Genomic DNA, 19,417 nt, shown 5'->3' on the forward strand with positions numbered 1-19,417 from the left:
CTTCCCTCATCATCCTGGTGACTCATGACTGACACAAAAAGATTGTGGATAAGCTCCTGAATCAGCAAGGTAACATTTGGAACATGCGAGTCCTCATCTCCCTCCAGGTCTCTCCGAGTTTCAAGCAGGACTTTGTGTAGGACAAGGGCATCTTTGTAGATCAAAGACTCAGGCTCATTGTATGTACAGGCATTGTTAAACATCATAACAAAGTCCTCAACCATGGAGTCTATATCTTGGTATTTGTTGGCCATCATATGACTTCGAATTTTTTCCATGTCCATTGGCTTTTTAATGGTCAGGTAGTAGTCAGGCAGCTCAGATCTGGAGGGAAGTCTCAGAAATATGGCACTGAGGCGGCGACCCCTCTTATCAGTATAGTTCTTTACAGCTTCATATACTTCATTTAGTTTCTGCTGCATTGGTGTCATGTATTTTGATTTTTTAGGAGAAACACCACTCTTCCTACCTGAAAAAAGAGTTAATGTTAAATGGATAAAATGAAATAAATGAACCTAAATTTGTACATAATTGGTAGAAATGGACTATTCCAAGTGATTTATAAAACACAGTAATTAGCGTATCTCTAGTGAAATATATTCTATTGCAAAGAAAGAACTGGGAAAAATTTATACTGTTTCAATAATCATGTTTTTGGTTGGAGGGTTGTCAGGGCCAGCCTGACAGGTTGAGCCGGGCTGAGGCTGGGAGGTGGGAATTGAGAAAAGAAAGAAAGACAGGAAAGTGGGATTGGGAGCACTACAGCTTTCGAGGAACTGAAGCAAGGTTACTAGCTACACAATCCTATTTATACACAAGACACTGAATAGGAGGTCTGTCAAGAGGAATGTAATCTTTGTTCCTCTTAATCTCTAAGGGAGAGACACAGCAGAAGGACAAGTTCTCAGTACAGCATATCTCAGTAAATAGTTACAGACTTCTTGGTAAGCCATGAAAGGCTGTTCTTATTCTACTGATAATCGCCATCCAAACAAGTCTGGGGAAACTGTGTGGGTAAGGGTCCCAGCCTTGCTAGCCCCTTCAGGTGCAAGGACCTTGCCAGCTTACATCTGGCCCCCAACAGAGGGTAAATACTGTTATGTGAATATGGGAGAACAAAGAAAATGAGTACTGATGTGGCATTCTAATTCCATCACCAGTGGAATCCTTGAGAACTGAGAGTTTCATCATGAGTGAAAAAGAGATAGATGTTAAAACAGGACACTAAATAAAAACCTTATAGCTTTATATCTCAATTGAGAGTAATAGTATGAACTTAAAATGTATTTCACCTTTAAATATAAAACACACCCACAAACATACACCCTTTTCCTACATCTGTCCAATGAAAATCCTAGAAACAATGACCAACCCAGAAGTATAGTATATCCCTATATAGTTTTGACTTCTTACCATGGCCATGTCAAAAGAACATAGCAGCCAGCCTGGGACAACATTAGCAACAATAAGGACAATAACTAAATGGGTTAAAATTCAGCAATATGTTTAAACCTAGTAGTTCTTAATGATACATAAAAATCCTATATAATAGCCGAAACCGGTTTGGCTCAGTGGATAGAGCGTCGGCCTGCAGACTGAAAGGTCCCAGGTTCAATTCCGGTCAAGGGCATGTACCTGGGTTGCAGGCACATCCCCAGTGGGGGGCGTGCAGGAGGCAGCTGATCGATGTTTCTCTCTCATCGATGTTTCTAACTCTCTCTCTCCCTTCCTCTCTGTAAAAAATCAATAAAATATATTTAAAAAAAATCCTATATAATAAAAGGCTAATATGCAAACTGACTGAATGGCAGAATGACTGGTTGCTATGATGAACACTGACCACCAGGGGCAGATGTTCAATGTAGGAGCTGCCCCTTGGTCAGTGTGCTCCCACAGCGGGAGTGCCACTCAGCCAGAAGCCGGGCTCATGACTGGTGAGTACAGCGGCAGTGGCAGGAGCCTCTCATGCTTCCGTGGAGGTGCTAAGCATATCTGACTGACGGCTTAGGACAGGGAGCGGGCCTAAGCCATCAGTGAGACATCCCCCGAGGTCTCCCAGACTGTGAAAGGGTGCAGGCTGGGTTGAGGGACCCTCCCCACCTTGAATGCATGAATTTCGTGCACTGGGTCTCTAGCAAACAAATAACCAGGTAAATGTTGGAGATGTCAGTAAACCAATGCAGTATTCTGAAAACTGGTAAGTAAAGGGGGAAGGGAGGAAAATCTAGCTTTCATCCTTTCAAAAAACAAAAGCAACCAAAAACGGTACCACCAGGCAATTCAATATTGAATGAGGAAAAATTTCTCTATATAAGTATTCCAGCTAGTAAGTGAGTAGGAAATGTTAACATAAAATTATCACTACTTTTACATCTCTTTAATGAATCAATAGCTGAGCATCAGTAGCTACTAACATAATGAAGAGAAACAACCAGGTATCACATGCCACCTGATGGAAGATAATATATCATTTCTGAAGTTGGACTTTGTGACAAAGGGAGGGGATGAGGATCAAATATAAATTTGATCAAATCTCTGGCTCCAATTATAGGAAATACAAAGGCCAAAAGAGCATGGCAAAGGAATGCGATTAGCAAAACCCAGACTGTGGCAAACTATAGTACAAACCTACATTTTTCAACAACTGTGAAGGAAAAAATAAAAAGAGAGGTGGAGGGGAATTTACAAATTAAAAGAAGCACCATTAAAATGCAATGTGTGTTTTGTTGATGGTTTCTTTTGCTGTGCAGAAGTTTAAGGAACAAGAAAGCCCATTGCATGGGAGAACATATTTGCCAATGTTATATCCAATAAGGGCCTAAACTCTAAAATTTATAGGGAACTCATATATCTTAACAAAAGGAAGATAATCCAGTAAAAAAAAATGGGCAAAGGACTTAAATAGACACTTTTCGAAAGTGAACATATAGAAGGCCAAGAGACATATGAAAACATGCTCAAAGTCACTAACCATCTGAGAGATGCAAATCAAAATGACAATGAGATACCATCTCACAACTGTCAGAATGGCTATCATTAAATCGACAAAGGACAAGTGGTGGCAAGGATGTGGAGAAAAGGGAACCCTCATACAATGCTAGTGGGAATGCAAACAAATGGAGTACCAGGAAATTTTGGGGGGTGATGGCTATGTTCATTTTCTTAATTGTGGTAATTGTTTCCCAGGTACATACATATATTAAAACATCAAGTTGTATACTTTAAAAGTGTGCAGTTTATTGTATGTCAATTACCCTATATAATCAAAGGCTAATATGCAAATTTTCCCTTCAACCGGGAATTCAACCAGGGGACAGGGCCGGCCAGCCAACTGACCATGGCCCCACTTCCTGGCTGGCCTAGCCCTATTGGCCCCAATGGGGCAGGCCGGCCAGACCCCACCCATGCATGAATTTGTGCACCGGGCCTCTAGTACTTCAATAAAACTGTTATAAATTTAGGACAGCGGAGCAAATGTGTCACGCTGAATTTTCCATGAACTTCCATGTCTTGAAAGCTATTAAATTTAAAGTGAGCCGAAACCGGTTTGGCTCAGTGGATAGAGGGTCGGCCTGTGGACTGAAAGGTCCCAGGTTTGATTCCAGTCAAGGGCATGTGCCGTGGTTGCGGGCACATCCCCAGTGGGGGGCGTGCAGGAGGCAGCTGATCGATGTTTCTGACTCTCTATCCCTCTCCCTTCCTCTCTGTAAAAAATCAATAAAATATATTTTAAAAAAACATCTCTTTACATTCCACATTCTGCTTACTACCATTTCATTACACAGTATGCACAATGATCTGTTAAAAAAAACAAACAAAATTGTGTACATCTACCCAATGCAATACTACGCTGCTGTAAAAAAAAATCTTACCATTTGCAACAGCATGGATGGATATGGAGAGTATTATGCTAAGTGAAATAAGCCAGTCAGAGAAAGATAAATTTGTGGAATATAATGAACAACATAAACTGGTAAACAAAAATAGATCCAGAGACAGAAAAGTATCGAACAGACCATCAAACTTCCATCAAACTTCAGAGGGAAGGTTTGTGTGTGTGGGTGTGGGGGAAGGTGGGAGGGGGAAGGTAAGAGATCAACCTAACTACTTGTACGCATGCATATAAGCATAACCAATGGACACAGACACTAGGGAGGTGAGGGCTTGTGCTGGGGGTGGGGTGGGGAGCCGGGGAGACTCAATGCAGGGGGAAAAGTAGACATATGTAACACTACATGTAATACTTTAAACAATAAAGAATTTTAAAAAAATGCAACGTGTGAACCTTCTTTGTATTCTACATCAATCAGACATTGCATTAAAACGTGATACAACACAATTGTAGAAACTTATTATGAAGCATCCCTGACAAGCTGAAATGGAATCTAGTCAAGCCATTATAACTAAATTCCATTTGTAAGAAATAAGGGGAATAAAGGAAAAAGTTAACAAGTGAACTGAACTGCCTAACCCAGAATATGGGACTGTACAAGAAAAGTGACCTGGTTCCTAAAGAGTCAATGGCATGAGGATTAAAAAAAAAAGTAGGGAAGTGCTCTAGATTATGAGTTTAGGGGCATAACAATCAAATGTAATATGTAGAACATAATTAGATCCTGACCTGAAGAAACCAACTGTAAAAATACATTTGTGAGACAACTAATAAAATTTGATAGGTCATTAAATGAGACCCAGTTACTAAGAAGCTGATACTTTTCCTGGCCGGTGTGGCTCAGTTGGCTGAGTGCCTTCCTACACACCAAGAGGTCACAGATTCACAAGTCCAGGTTCTGGGCTTGATCCCTAAGAGATAGCCCATCAATGTTTCTATCTCTCTCTCCATCTCCCTTCTCTCTCTAAAATCAATAAAAAATATTTTTTAAAAAAGAAACTGATAATTTTGCTAGATGTGATAATGACTTGACCCTTGGAACGCTAATTTGAACTTCGAGGATCCATTACAGATGGACTTTTTTCAATAAACATATAGTGAGCCTCCTGTATCCCTAGGGTTTCAAATCCACAGAATCAATTAACCCTGTATTAAAAACAGTATTTTTTATCCTGGGATGGGAATCTACATATGAGGGCTCACGTTAAGTTACATGGGAATTTTAGGGACATACCCTTAAATCCCCAAGTTGTTTAAGGGTCAGCTGTATCTGTATATTTCAGAGATGTATACTAAACTATGTAGAAATTAAATGACATGATTGGGTTTTCTTTTAAATTAGTTAGAACCAAAGAGGAATATAGGAAATAAGAAAAGGGAATATAGGAAATAAGTATAATACAATCTTTTTTAAAAAAAATACGTTTTTATTGATTTCAGAGAGGAGGGGAGGGGGAAAGAGATAGAAACATCAATGATGAGAGGGAATCACTGATTGGCTGTCTCCTGCAAGCCCCACACTGGGGATAGAGCCTGCAATCTGGGCATTTGTCCTGACTGGGAATCAAACCATGACCACCTGATTCTCAGATCAATGCTCAATCACTGAGCCATGCCAGCTGGGCAATACAATCTTGATAATGCTGAGCAACAGGAACAGCATACAGAATTTCATTATACCATTCTTTATATTTGTGTATGTTTGAAATTTTTCATAATATAATATAGAGAAATGAAAAGGTAACATTACATGTTAAAATCTCCCTTCCCCAAAGTTAAAGAAACACATGTATTTTTATATATTTAGCCACTGTTAAATTATCTATTTATTGGTTGATCAAATTTTAGTGTCCTAACTCAACTTATAGAATTACTTCTAGGTTTTTTTCATTTTTTACTTGATTTTAGAGAGAGGGAGGGAATGGGGGGAAGAGAGTGGGAAGGAAGAAGAGAGAGAGAGAGAGAAAGAAAGAGAGAGCGAGAGAGAGAGAGAGAGCGAAAGAAAGAGAGAGAGAGAGAGAGCGAAAGAAAGAGAGAGAGAGAGAGAGCGAAAGAAAGAGAGAGAGAGAGAGAGAGAGAGAGAAACCTGGATTTGTTTCATTTATTTATGCATTCATTGGTTGATTCTCTATGTGCCCTGACTGGGGATCAAATCTGCAACCCTGGTGTATCGAGTCAATGTTCTAATCAGCTGAGCTACCTGGTCAGGGCCAGTTCTAGTTTTAAAAGGCACTGTGTCCCTAAAAAGTAGAAAAAAGTATTTCATTTCTGCAAACCTTTTTTGTATGCTTTTACAATTCCATGAAAAGACAAATAACTTAAAAAAAAATCATCACCAAAGCTATTGTAAAATTCAGTGTACAGTCATTTCATTTAAAAAGTAGAATCATATTTCCCTATTCAGTAAATATGGCTCTAAAAAATATGACAACACCACTATCATTTGTTGGTATTTACTTCATTAATTATAAATTTTAATAAAGCAGAAATGTCTTGCTTAGCCCAATGGTAGTAATTATTTTTGAGTTATTCTTTTCCTTCAAAGTTTTTAATATCATCCACACACCACATTCAAGACAGCTAAGTCAACTTATAGTACAGTGGCTGGACATCCCTACCATCTTAAATTCTGTCAGTAGAAGTTGCTGGGATTCATTTTTAATTCTAGTAATCAGCAAACATACAAAAACCAAAATTTGCCACTAAACTCTTTCAGGCATCATATATAGAAAAAAAATACCTATTTTGACCAACATTTACAAAATATCTACCACATTCAAGAAAGTAAACACCACTGACATTATATTCTATTCCCAAATGCTTTCCACAGTTTAACAACTTAAAATATGGAAGTGAATGCTTGAGAGGAAGAAAGAAACTCTATCCTGGAGTGCAAGTTCAAATGCATTCACCATTTATTAAGTACTAGTGGCCCGATGCATGAAATTCATGCACATTAAAAGGGGATTAATTAGAGGAAATATTTTAATATTGCTATTTGCCCTTTCTCTATAATAGAAGTGTCAGAGATGAAAGAAAATTAGTAAAATGTATATGAAAATCTTCCTCCTGTCAGAGTCTGGACTGCACCATGGGATCAGAGTCAAGTCCCCGCCCACCCACGTGTGCCTCAAAATCGCGCAAGACCCAGACCCGACCAGCCCCCGCTCCCCGACTGGGCTAGATCCAGATCCGGCTGGTCTCACCCTTGTCAAGGGCTGCCAGGCGGGGGGCACAGCCTCAGGTCCCCTGGCCCGGTGCCAAGGTGGCGGGGGAGAGAGCCATGAGGTCCCCCGTCAAGCCCTGCCAGGCGGGGGGCACAGCCTCAGGTCCCCTGGCCCGGTGCCAAGGTGGCGGGGGAGAGAGCCATGAGGTCCCCCGTCAAGCCCCACTGTGTTGGGGATGTGGCCTGAGATGCCTTGTCAAGCCCCACTGTGTGGGGGGGCGTAGCCGCAGGTCCCCTGTCAAGCCCTGCCAGGCGGGGGGCGTAGCCTCAGGTCCCCTGTCAAGCTCCACTGGGAAAGGGGCACAGCCGTAGGTCCCCTGTCAAGCCCTGCTGCGTGGGGGACATGGCCTGAGGTTCCCTGGCCCGGGGTGAAAGGAGCAGCCTGAGGTGCCCCGGCCCAGCATTGGGGTGGGGGGGTGCACCTTGAGGTCCCCTGTCAAGCCCCACCATGTAGGGGCATGGCCCGAGGTTCCCCGTCAAGCCCCACTGGGCAGGGGGTGCGGCCTGAGGTCCCTCAGCCTGGCGCTGGGGTCGGGGGCACAGCCTGAGGTCCCTCAGCCTGGTGCCAGGGTGGGGGGCGCAGCCTGAGGTCCCTTGGCCCAACACTGGGGTAGAAGGCACACCTTGAGGTCTCCTGTCAAGCCCCACCGGGCGGGGGCATGGCCTCAGGTCCCCTGGCCTGGTGCTGGGGTGGGGAGTGCAGCCTCAGGTCCCCCCTCAAGCTCCGCTGGGTGGGGGGCATGGCCTGAGGTCCCCTAGCATGGCATCGGGGCAGAGGGCACAGCTTGAGGTCCCCTATCAAGCCCTTCCAGGTGGGGGGCGTGACCTGAGGTCCTCTGTCAAGCCCCATGGGTGGGGGTTGGGGGGTGGGGGGCAGCGCAACCTCAGGTCCCTGCTGTTTGTTTGTTAAGGCTCGTTATGGGAACTCAGTCTCTGCTGTGGGTGCAGCCATCTTGTTACAGAAATCCCACCTCCGCTGTGGGCACCGCCATCTTTGTGGCAGAGTGACGGTCAATTTGCATGCCCACGCTTTATTATATAGGATTTTTCAGCAAATCAGTAATCTATCCTTGGTAGACTAAATGGAATAACAAACTGTGAGGTTGCCTTACTCAGCTTGAGTTTGGGAGAAGCCATGTCATCATCATCAGGCAGTGGTCCCAGCTCTTTCCTTTTATCTTTGAGTAACTTTTCCAGGATGTGCGCATCGTTGTACACCTATATTCCATAAATATATTTACAATTATTTTCTAAAGTATTTACTAATCAAGTAGAATATATATCCATAAAGAAGTTTTAAAAATACAGGTTAGAATAGTTTGGAACTAAAGAAATAAAGCTTGAGATCACCATCAAATCACATCTCTGTGCAGTGGGCTTAGGCTTCAATTGATTTGTTAACATGTTAACACCGGTGACTGACACTACACTTTCCACCTGGACTCGTCAGTCACTGGTGATGCCAGCATATTGGTGAAATTGGATATCACGGGCTAAACGGAAAGGAAGACAAAATAGGCTTGGCGCTTAACGTGTTAAGCTTTCCCGGTGATTTTAATGTGCACACATGCATGCTAACGTTTGAGAACTACTATAGTAGAATCATTGCAAGTGACTACAGAAGTTTTAGAACATATTTACATATGCTTTTTCCTTCATAAATCTTTTTCACTGGACCCTCAAAGTAGCAGACTTAGCTCAATGAAAATTAAAAATTAAAAATATCTAATAGTTGAAGAGAATATCTCAAACCAAATCCCAGGTTAAATGGGATTTAGCATCAGTTTGAGTTCACAGTCTGGAATCTGATCTGTAAAAAGCAACAATCACTGCTTAAGCGTTCTCTGAAGAATGATTGACTGAAGGGTAGTATATGTAGCTGAGAACAAGGTCACATCCTTAATGGCTCCCCACTACCTCTAGAGGGGCTTTGTCCTCCCTATCTGCTGCCAGAGCAGAGGGACTTAGGGAATGTGACATTTTCCTTGGCTACTTCTTAAGGGTAGTTTTTTTCTCTATCAGTGGCAGACATGGCACTTTAGCCATTGGTACTGAGGATAGTGTAAACCCTTATAACCGAGAACCATTTCTTTGCTCACAAGCATCCTACTTTATTTTAAATTCAAATGTAAAAGCAGAAGAAACAAAAAGTGATTTGAAAATGTTTCTTTATTTCTGGGAGATTTAAAGTAGATAAAAGAAGTTTTAAAAGGTATCTGTACCCCATCCATGTTAACTACAGCATTATTTACAATAGGCAAGATATAGAAACAACCTAAGTGTATATCTATGGATAAATGGATAAAGAAAATGTGGTGTACACACACACACACACACACACACACACACAGAAGAATACTATTCTGGCCATTTGTGACATCATGGATAGACTTTGAGGGCATTATACTAAGTGAAATAAGTCAGACAGAGAAAGACAAATACTGTATAATTTCACTTATATGTGGAATCTAGAAAACAAAATAAATGAACAAACAAACTCATAGATACAAAAACAGATTGATGGTTGCCAGAGGTTAGGGTGGGCAAAATGGGTCAACAGTTACAAACTTCCAGGTATTAAATAAGTAAGTCCTGGGGATGTGATGCACAGCATGGTAACTAAGTTAATAATGTTGTATTGCATAGTGATAGCTGTTAGACTTATTATAATGATCATTTTGCAATACATATAAATATCAAATCACTATGCTGCATACCTGAAACTAATATAATGTTACTAATACCTCAATAAAAAAAATAAAGTAGCCCAGCTGGCATGGCTTGTTGACCTATGAACCAGGAGGTCACAGTTCAATTCCTGGTCAGGTCACATGCCCAGGTTGCAGGCTCTGTGCAGGAGGCAGCCAATCAATGATTCTCTCTCATCACTGATGTTTCTATCTCTGTCTCTCTCCCTTCCTCTCTGAAATAAATAAAAATATAAAAAAATAAAGTACATAAGGGCATAAAGTAGAAAAAATATCAAAGAGAGAAGAATATATGTTAACTACACTGATAAAAAACTGAAAATCAAAAAATTTCATAACAAAATCAATCATTTATAGGTACATTAATAGGACTATTCTCATTCTTATATAATCATAACATTTAATGAACTATCCTTGAAAAAGTATGGTTACTGAGGATAGTAATGATAATAATAATGAAAGATTTTAATGCCATTGGCTTTGAGTGCTTATTTGAACAGCAGACACAGTGCTACATGCTCTGTATACACTATCTCATATAAATCCTACTACAACCCTAATGCATGTACTACTATTATCCCCAACTGACAGATGAGAAAAGATAAGAGGTTTAGAAAAGATGTTAGTTACACAGGGACTGGCAGAGCAGAATTCAAATGTAGGCTGTTAGATTACAGGGTATGAACTTTTATAATGCCCTGCCTCCCATTTTAAATAATTAAGAAAGACAAAGTATTAAGCTAGTCACTGAGAAGAATAACCTAAGTTAGGCCCGGTCTCTAAAAATCCATTATTTTATGAGTGCAAAAGAAAATGTGTCACCCTAGCTGGTTTGGCTCAGTGGATAGAGCGTTGGCCTGTGGACTGAAGCAGCAGTTGCCAACCTTTTGGACCTCACAGGCCACCAGTGGTCCGTGGACCACCGGTTGGTGACCACTGGATTGAAGGGTCCCAGGTTTGATTCCAGTCAAGGGCATATGCCCCAGTTGTGGGCTGGACTGCCAGTGTGGGGCATGCAGGAGACAGCTGATCAATGATTCTCTCTCATCATTGATGTTTCTATCTCTCTCTCCCTCTCCCTTTCTCTCTGAAATAAGTAAAAATATATTTTAAAGAGAAAGAAAGAAAGGAGAAAAGAAAGAAAATGTGTCTTAGCTACACTGATAAAAAACTGATTCCTCATATGTCCTTACCTGGGAGCCCTCCTCATTATAGTGTCTGGCATTCCGGAACATCAACTTCATGTCTTCCATCATCCCCTCTTCCCCTGCATATTTGTCATTGCGGATGTTATGCTCAATTATTTTCAAGTCCATTGGCTCCAAAATGATTTTATAATAATCAGGATAGTCCTTTTTAGATGGTTTAACCATAAATAGATCACAAAGTCTTCTGCCTGAACCTGGTTCACGAGCTTCAAGAACAACATTGAATAAGATTTTCATTCGCTGCTTTCTTATGTTCTTTTTACTGTTGAAAAGGGAGGTAGGAAAGGGGAAAATGAGAAATTCAGTTTTTTTTAATACAAGGATGTACATGAAATGAAATTAGTTAATCTTGCAGCTGCTTTATAATGATTATAATTTGTTGATTATGGATGCCACAAACACAGTACTAGTAAACATGCTGGAAGCAAGTATAAGGAAAATTTCCAAAATCATTAAAACATAGTGACTATGGCAGGAGCAGCCAATGAACACCAGACAAACCTGTTTAGAATATTTATGAAATGCAATGTTTGAAAAAAGATCTTGTCTGACAGCCAAAAAAACCCACAAATCTTATTATCAATCGAAATGTTATTTTTTGTTTTTAAGAATACAGCAAAAGTGAAATAAAACTACTGATTCCCTACTATTAACAGTCCTCGCTTAAAAAACAAAACACAAATGCACACACGAAAGTGTTCTATCTCTTAAGACAACCACTCTGAACACCTGCTCATCCTAATTACCAGAAAACAATGTGAGTCTGTCTGCCAGGTTAGTGTTTCTATAGTAGATACAAGTCTCTTTTGCATTTACCCTGTCAGGGTCGGTCCCTGCTTCCTTCCTCCATTAGCATTATTCCATAATGCCAACCCAGTGTAAAGAATAGTCTGTGTCACCAGAAATCTTGAAGGAATGAAAACTGACTTTGAAGCCAATAGGAGTCCCTTGGAGAAAGATTGGCACCTTGTTTGGTCACGTGGTTCATGGCAGTCTTTCCAGGTAAGGAAGAAGGTTGCTTCCTGAGAGATGGCAAGGAACCTCAAGACATTTTGGAAACCTCAAGAATGTGAGGAATTCACTCAAATCTATAGGTATTGCAGTCAAACCTGATGGCAACTAGGTGGCTCAGCTTCTTTGCCCTAAAAGGCTCATTAAAGCTCAAATCAATCATTCCAGCAAAGCAGATTTTTAAAAAGCCTATACAATCTATTGCTATTCTTGTTATGTTTATGCAAACAATCAGGCCAAACTGAAACTGGATATACTATTAATATAGTAAATAAATAGGTCTCTAATAAAAAAGAGGGTGATTTTAGGGGGACAAATTGTACTTCAATAGACTCTAATACACAGTTGTGAATGTTAGACATGAATTCAATTATCTCCAAAGTTTTATTTTTCACCTATGAATTAAATTGGATCCTGAATTTTTCTAATGTTTGTAAATATTTGGCTACAAACTTCCAAACTAATGTTTTATTTTTCTCCTATCCTTTTACTTGGAATTATTACAAGTAAAACGTTTTCCTTCCACTGGACCATTTGTCATAACTCTTGTCATTCCAACTTTTGCCCCAATAATACTATGTTTTGTAACACAGTTTGTCTACACCAGCTTACAAGCTTACTCGTCCTCAGGGACCTTTAGACCCCACTGCCACCTCCTTCTGCGCCGAGGCTTCACAGTCCCTGACAGACAGCAAGATTCTCTTGGCTCTGAGAAAAACATCACCCAGTCCAGTTTAAGAACCCATCGTGGACCTCGAGTCAAAAAGTTTGCCCACCCCTGCTGTAGGCAGTTAGACAGACATGAGCAGAGCAAGGTCCAGTTTAAGAACCCATCGTGGACCTCGAGTCAAAAAGTTTGCCCACCCCTGCTGTAGGCAGTTAGACAGACATGAGCAGAGCAAGGTCCAGTTTAAGAACCCATCGTGGACCTCGAGTCAAAAAGTTTGCCCACCCCTGCTGTAGGCAGTTAGACAGACATGAGCAGAGCAAGGTCCAGTTTAAGAACCCATCGTGGACCTCGAGTCAAAAAGTTTGCCCACCCCTGCTGTAGGCAGTTAGACAGACATGAGCAGAGCAAGGTCCAGTTTAAGAACCCATCGTGGACCTCGAGTCAAAAAGTTTGCCCACCCCTGCTGTAGGCAGTTAGACAGACATGAGCAGAGCAAGGACGATGGGCCAGGTACAGAAGGTCACCAGGATGGAAAGCCCCAGGTATCCAGCAATGGACAATCAATTGTAGGGTGGGGCCTCGCCTCCAGGGTGACTTTTCCCTCCCTAAAATATCACTGGTCATGCAGCTTGGACCCCCTGACCATTTCTCCCTAGAGATAACATCTAGGCCCCCCGTTAAAATAGTATTTCAGTCCCAGGCCCAGATAAACAACAAAACCAGCCAAGGCTGACATCAGGACTAGCTGCATTGAATAATCTCCTATCCCCCTGCCCTGGAGCTGGCCAGTCAGTGGAGACCACAATCCTGAATGGACACACCTGGAAAACCACTGAATATTCTATTGAGACCTTACCCTGGGACCTCCCCTAAAATTTCCATCCTTAACCCTTAGGATGGAAGACCCAGTGCACTCTTTCTCCTGGGAAGATGCCCGTGCCTTTCCCTTTATCCCTTTTCCTCCTCCCTCTACCATGTCACCCCCCCCCTCCGCTCATTACCATTAGCTTCCCCACTCCCAAGCTCCAAGAGCCCTCTCTTTGCTTGCTAAGCCCATTTCTTCTAGGAATTACTTTTTCTACCTCTGTGATTTAGCAAATAAATGTTCTTATCAAAAAAAAGAAAAGTCTGTGGTTCATCTGAGCTCTTGAGTAAATTTTCATCCTTGAGTGTGAATCCCTGTCTTGTTCTCCAAATTCCCCCAATGAAATATGATACTAAGAAACTGAAGTGGGTGGTATGGAACAAAGTACAAGGGATCACAGATTAGAACCTGAGTTAAAAAGAGGGCTGTAAGATCATATGGGCTAGTCTCCGAATTGCTGAGGAAACTGCTTCAACGAGGCTAAATGACCTGCCCAAGGTGAGTGGTTCGATGAATTGTCAGAAGAGATGATCTCCCAATATGATTTCTGGCCCAATGTATGTCTTCAGCACACTGATAAAGAAATTCTAGCCAGACTCAAATGAGCAGTCTCAAAGAACAGGAATATAGGAAATAGAAAGAAATGATGTATGACTTAATTTCTATTCAACAGAAACTAAAATCCTATAATATAGTACTTAGAGATAAATAGTTTTTATCTGTTCCCTATCTTATAAATGAAAGGAAATTCATTCTTGAAGCAAACTATGTGGCTGAGTGGGTCTCCAAGTCTACTTCTCTGATCACTAACTATATTGCTGGGTCATGAAGAAGCCAAAGGCCAGATATTTTCTCTCCAAGGTTCAAAGTATGCTTAAAAGAAAGAAAGAAAAGAAACAAAACTCAAAGAATAATTAACAGATGTGAAGAGAAATATTCATCCTTAAGCACCAAGGGTCATGGATTCGATTCCCACTCAAGGGCACATACCCAGGTTACAGGTTAGATCCGATGGCTGGTCAGGGTGTGTGCAGTAGGCAACCGATTGATGTCTCTCTCTCACATCAATGTTTCTCTCTCCCCTCCCACCTTCTCTAAAAATCAAGGGGAAAAACACCCTTGGGTGAGGATTAACAAAACAAAACAAAAAGTAAAATGCCTCGGAAATGCATATCTCCTAGCATCATGGAGCTATTAGGTGAGAAATTGGATTCCCATTTCCTATGGCTGGGATCATCCCAGGAACTGTGTATTCAGACTGCTCATTTCCCTTGGTGGCCCCCTTGATCATTCCTGCCATTTCCTCCTATCATTATATTTGTGTCTCTACATCAAATAAGTGATTGTTATGTGAGGACAATCTAGAACAACGGTTCTCAACCTGTGGGTCGCGACCCCTTTGGGGGTCGAACGACCCTTTCACAGGGTCGCCTAAGACCATCAGAAAACACATATATAATTACATATTGTTTTTGTGATTAATCACTATGCTTTAATTATGCTCAATTTGTAACAATGAAATTGGGGGTCACCACAACATGAGGAACTGTATGAAAGGGTCGCGGCATTAGGAAGGTTGAGAACCACTGATCTAGAACAGCAGTCACCAACAGGTGGTCCACGGTGGTCTATTAGGTCCAAAAGCTTGGCAGGCAATTGCTGATCTAGAAGATGTTTCATCTACTGAAAATTATTTCTCCAAAGAGGCATCCTGGGGCAATGATGTGAGAGGAAGCGTTCTCTCAATCTAGGTCTTTAACAAGTGGATAATGGAAAGGGAACTCGGGACAAAGCTCCAATACCACCGAGCTCCACATCTAGGGAGAAATTAAATCAGAGATGACTTTAACCATCAGGAAACCTCAAAAGAAACATTTCAGAACCTAAATTTGATATCACAGAATACTTAAAACTACTAAAGTCAGATATGGTTTCTTTAGATTTTACTTGTGGGTGAACTTCAAAAGGAAGACTCAAGAATTCTATTTTAAACATCTGAGCTTAAAAGAGCTCTACAATAATCAACTCAGAATGAAATCACTCCTCATTCCAAAAATACCAAGCAACAACAATTCAATTGAGGCCCTTACCTAGACCAAAAGATCAGCTCTATTCACTTCCTAGTTCCAGTACAAGTACCATTAGGCTTTTCTGTATGAAGCTACAAATATTCTAATGTGAGTGAGTCTAGGGCAGAATTTTTATCAAACTTTTAAAGAGAAGGAAAGGCTTTTAACTAAATTTTAGGGGAAATACCAAAAAGTAAAAGAATGGCAAGTGGTCGGTTCTTCCCACTGGAATAACTGACACTAGGCAGTTTTGAATGGAACATACTAAAAATATAAAATCTAATTGTTTAAGAAACTGCTCTAGCCTGATCAGTGTAGCTCAGTGGTTGAGTGTCAGCTCTTGAACCAGTAGGTCAAGGTTTGATTTCCTGTCAGGGCACATACTCAGGTTGTGGGCTCGATCACCAGTAAGGACAGTGTAGGAGGCAGCCAATCAATGATTCTTTCTCATCATTAATGTCTCTATCCCTCTCCTCTCCCTTCCTCTCTCTGAAATACATAAAAACATATTTTTTAAAAAGAAAAGGAACTGCTCTAATAACTGAAATGTACTGTTTTAGGACATATATTACTAATAGCATCCTCTTTACATTTGTATCAGTCCTGCTTTAAGAGAGATGTATAACTAGTTTCCATCCTCAAAGGCAAGCAAACTTTTTAAATCAGAGTCCCTTAGGATCTTTTCTGAACAAATCCATTATTGTTATTTTGTTTACATTTTTCCAAATCCTTAAATTGCCTTTGAGACTGAGAACAACTTGGCCCATTAGTTTTAACCTGGCTGTCAGAAAATGCACAGCTAAATTTATATTCTTTTAAAATAAACTGTATTAGACTAGGTAACTAGTACATCTGCTTTATGTTTTTCCAATATGGATGCCAAACTTTGATTATATCCATGACTTTTGAAAGTAAGTTTAAATACTTTCTGAAATGAAACTATATTATAAAAAGACAGCGATCACATTCCCTATTTAATATTTTCTGGTTACTGTTTTCAATGTTATTTTGCTTTTCAGATTCTTTTTAGAACCTCTTTATGCATCTTACTGCTCTCTTTTCTCAGACAATTAACTGCAGTTTGTTTACTTTTCCCCATTTTGGGAAAGGTGCATAAATTAAATCCCAGACCTGGCCTACTCATTCTTCTTTTCATCTTTATCAGTATTTTTTAACATAAAGTAAAATACATCTTAAGGGAGTTCCAAAACCAGGATTGTTTATCATTGTCCACTTAAGGAGATGCCAATTCAGATCACAGACATTGTTATAACAAACATAGAATTCTAGAATTTTATAGGAGACTAGAGGCCCAGTGCACGAAAATTCATGCACTGGGTGGGGTTCCCTCAGCTGGGCCTGCGCCCTCTCACAGGCTGGGAGTCATCAGGGGATGTCCTATGGGGAGTGGGCCTAAGCGGCAGTCTGGCCACCCTGTGCGGGAGGCGACTGGATGGGCTGATCAGGAGACGGTGCAGGGCACATACTTTGTCCCCCTATCTCCTCCCCCTGCCACCACTGGTCACTGATCCCCCAGCCCCCCAACTTCAATTCCCTCCCTCTGCCCTCTGGCACATGCCTTGGCTGGCCTGGCACTGCCTGCTCACTGGCCCCACCCCCCACCGACTGGTTGTTCTGTTCAGTCAATTTGCATATTATGCTTTTATTATATAGGATGGGCTATAAAGGGTCCTGTGTTAAAAATCAGTTTACTACAGCAATTTCCCAACAAATGAAAGTCAAGCGTCTTGAGAAATGGGTGCTTTTTCTAAACTGCACAAAGGTCATGAGCTGACAGAGGCTCCATTTTGAATCCCTGATTTTCCAGAATAACTGCCACCCTCCTCCTCCTGACCCCCACACCAGCCAGAAGTAATGGAATTACTATCATTTTTTGCTTCTCTTAGTTTATCACCAAGTTTTCTTGTGTGTGTTTTTTAAAAATATATTTTATTGATTTTTTAGAGAGGAAGGGAGATAGATAGAGATTAGAAACATTGATGAGAGAGAAACATCAATTCAGCTGCTCCGGCACACTCCCTACTGGGGATGTGCCTGCAACCAAGGTACATGGCCTTGACTGGAATCAAACCTGGGACCTTTCAGTCCGCAGGCCGACGCTCTATCCACTGAACCAAACCAGTTAGGGCTAAAATATTTTTATTGATTTGAGAGGATGGGAAAGGGAGAGAGAGATAGAAACATCAATGATGAGAGAGAATCATTGATTGTCTGCCTCCTGCATGCCCCCTCCTGGGGATCAAGCCCACAACTGGGGCATGTGCCAGAATCGAACCCAGGACCCTTTGGTCCACAGGCTGATGCTCTATCCACTGAACCAAACCAGCCAGGTCATCACCAAGTTTTAAAGGCCCTCCATAGCCCTTCTAGATCTGATCTTTCAGTTTTTCATGCCAGTGTTAGTCCTAACCCTCATACCTTGTGGCCGACCACTTTCTCAAATGTCCTTAATTATTCTTCCTCTGAAGTTATTATTTATTATTATACTAGAGGCCTGATGCACAAAATTCGTGCAAGGGACTTGGCCCTCACAGCCCCTTGCAGCCTCGGCCGGCCCTCACAGCCCTGGCTTTGTCCGGAATGCCATCCAGATGGTTGATCGGCTGTTTGGTCTAATTAGCATATTAGCTCTTTATTATATAGGATGTATTTGCATACACATACACATCCTATTTATAGTTATAGCTAACAGTTGTACCATGTGTCAGAGACTGCACTAAGGACCATATACACATTCTCATTTAATCCTACAACTTTGACAACCAGGTACAATTATTATCTCAATGTTGCAGATGTAAAAACAGGATTAGAGAGGTCAAGTGAATACCTAAGGTCATAAAGTGAGTACTCAGTGCTGAGAACTGAATGAGCTGATAATCACCAGGCTGCTTTTATCATGCTCTTCCCTTTCCTAAGTTAATGCCTATTAATAGCTTCTCTAATCAAAGTCCACTCTGTTCATAGGCTTCAAGGTAGCCCAGCATTTAATTCACTGGCCCTAGAGCTCCAGTGGTGCTTACTGTTAAGCTAAATAAATCTAAAGGTTCTTTCTTTTATAAGCTTGCTATATTTCATCTCCAAGTCTTCAAGAAATAAAACCTTTCATTCATCTTTTCTAATGTGTTTTCCCAGACTAGTAACATCTGACTAAAAACAAAATAAAATCCACTGATTTCAAATCTTGATGTCAACAGAAACTACTTCTAGAAAATAATCAAGGCTACCTTTTCTGAGTACTTTTTGTATCCACGCTCAAACATAATAACCAACCAGGTCCACCCAGTAATCATATATAGGTATTATCATCAACTTGTTTGAAAGAGTAAATTGAAATGAGGCTCATATCAGAGCTAATAAGAAAAACTGGGATTTGAACCTAGGCAGTCAGGCTCTAGAATTTGGGGTTACAATACTACTCCTTGATGTCCCACATTCCTATTTCTAATACTACTTAGAGCTGTTCCATATACTATGAGTGATATAAAAGAAATACAAGCTGGTTGGCGTGGCTCAGAGGCTGAGCGTCTACCTACAAACCAGGTCACAGTTCAATTCCCAGTCAGGGCTCATTCCTGAACTGCGGATCGATCCCCAGTGTGGGGTGTGCAGGAGGCAGCCAATCAATGATTCTCTCTAATCACTGATGTTTCTGTTTCTCACCCCCTCTTCCTTCCTCTCAGAAATCAATAAAAATAAATGTAAGGAAAAGAATAAAAGCAAGCAGATGAAAAGCAAACTCAGTGAAAT

The 19,417-nt window shown here is 41.1% G+C and overlaps 1 protein-coding gene across 15 annotated transcripts in view; it reads right to left on the reverse strand.

Annotated features, from left to right (window-relative positions):
- PBRM1 (polybromo 1) overlaps nucleotides 1–19,417 on the reverse strand; it is a 138,266-nt gene that overhangs the window by 68,954 nt on the left and 49,895 nt on the right. For all 15 annotated transcript variants that reach the window (XM_015569189.1, XM_015569187.1, XM_015569195.1 and 12 more), the window contains 3 exons: nucleotides 11,020–11,296; nucleotides 8,231–8,336; nucleotides 1–469 (listed from right to left, as the gene is read on the reverse strand). The exon at nucleotides 1–469 is cut by the window's left edge and continues 183 nt beyond it. In XM_015569189.1, the coding sequence (XP_015424675.1) occupies nucleotides 1–469; nucleotides 8,231–8,336; nucleotides 11,020–11,296 (852 nt within the window). The remainder of the gene's footprint in view (nucleotides 470–8,230; nucleotides 8,337–11,019; nucleotides 11,297–19,417) is intronic.

Source organism: Myotis davidii, unplaced genomic scaffold, assembly GCF_000327345.1.
Source record: "Myotis davidii unplaced genomic scaffold, ASM32734v1 scaffold725, whole genome shotgun sequence".
Lineage (NCBI taxonomy): Eukaryota > Metazoa > Chordata > Mammalia > Chiroptera > Vespertilionidae > Myotis > Myotis davidii.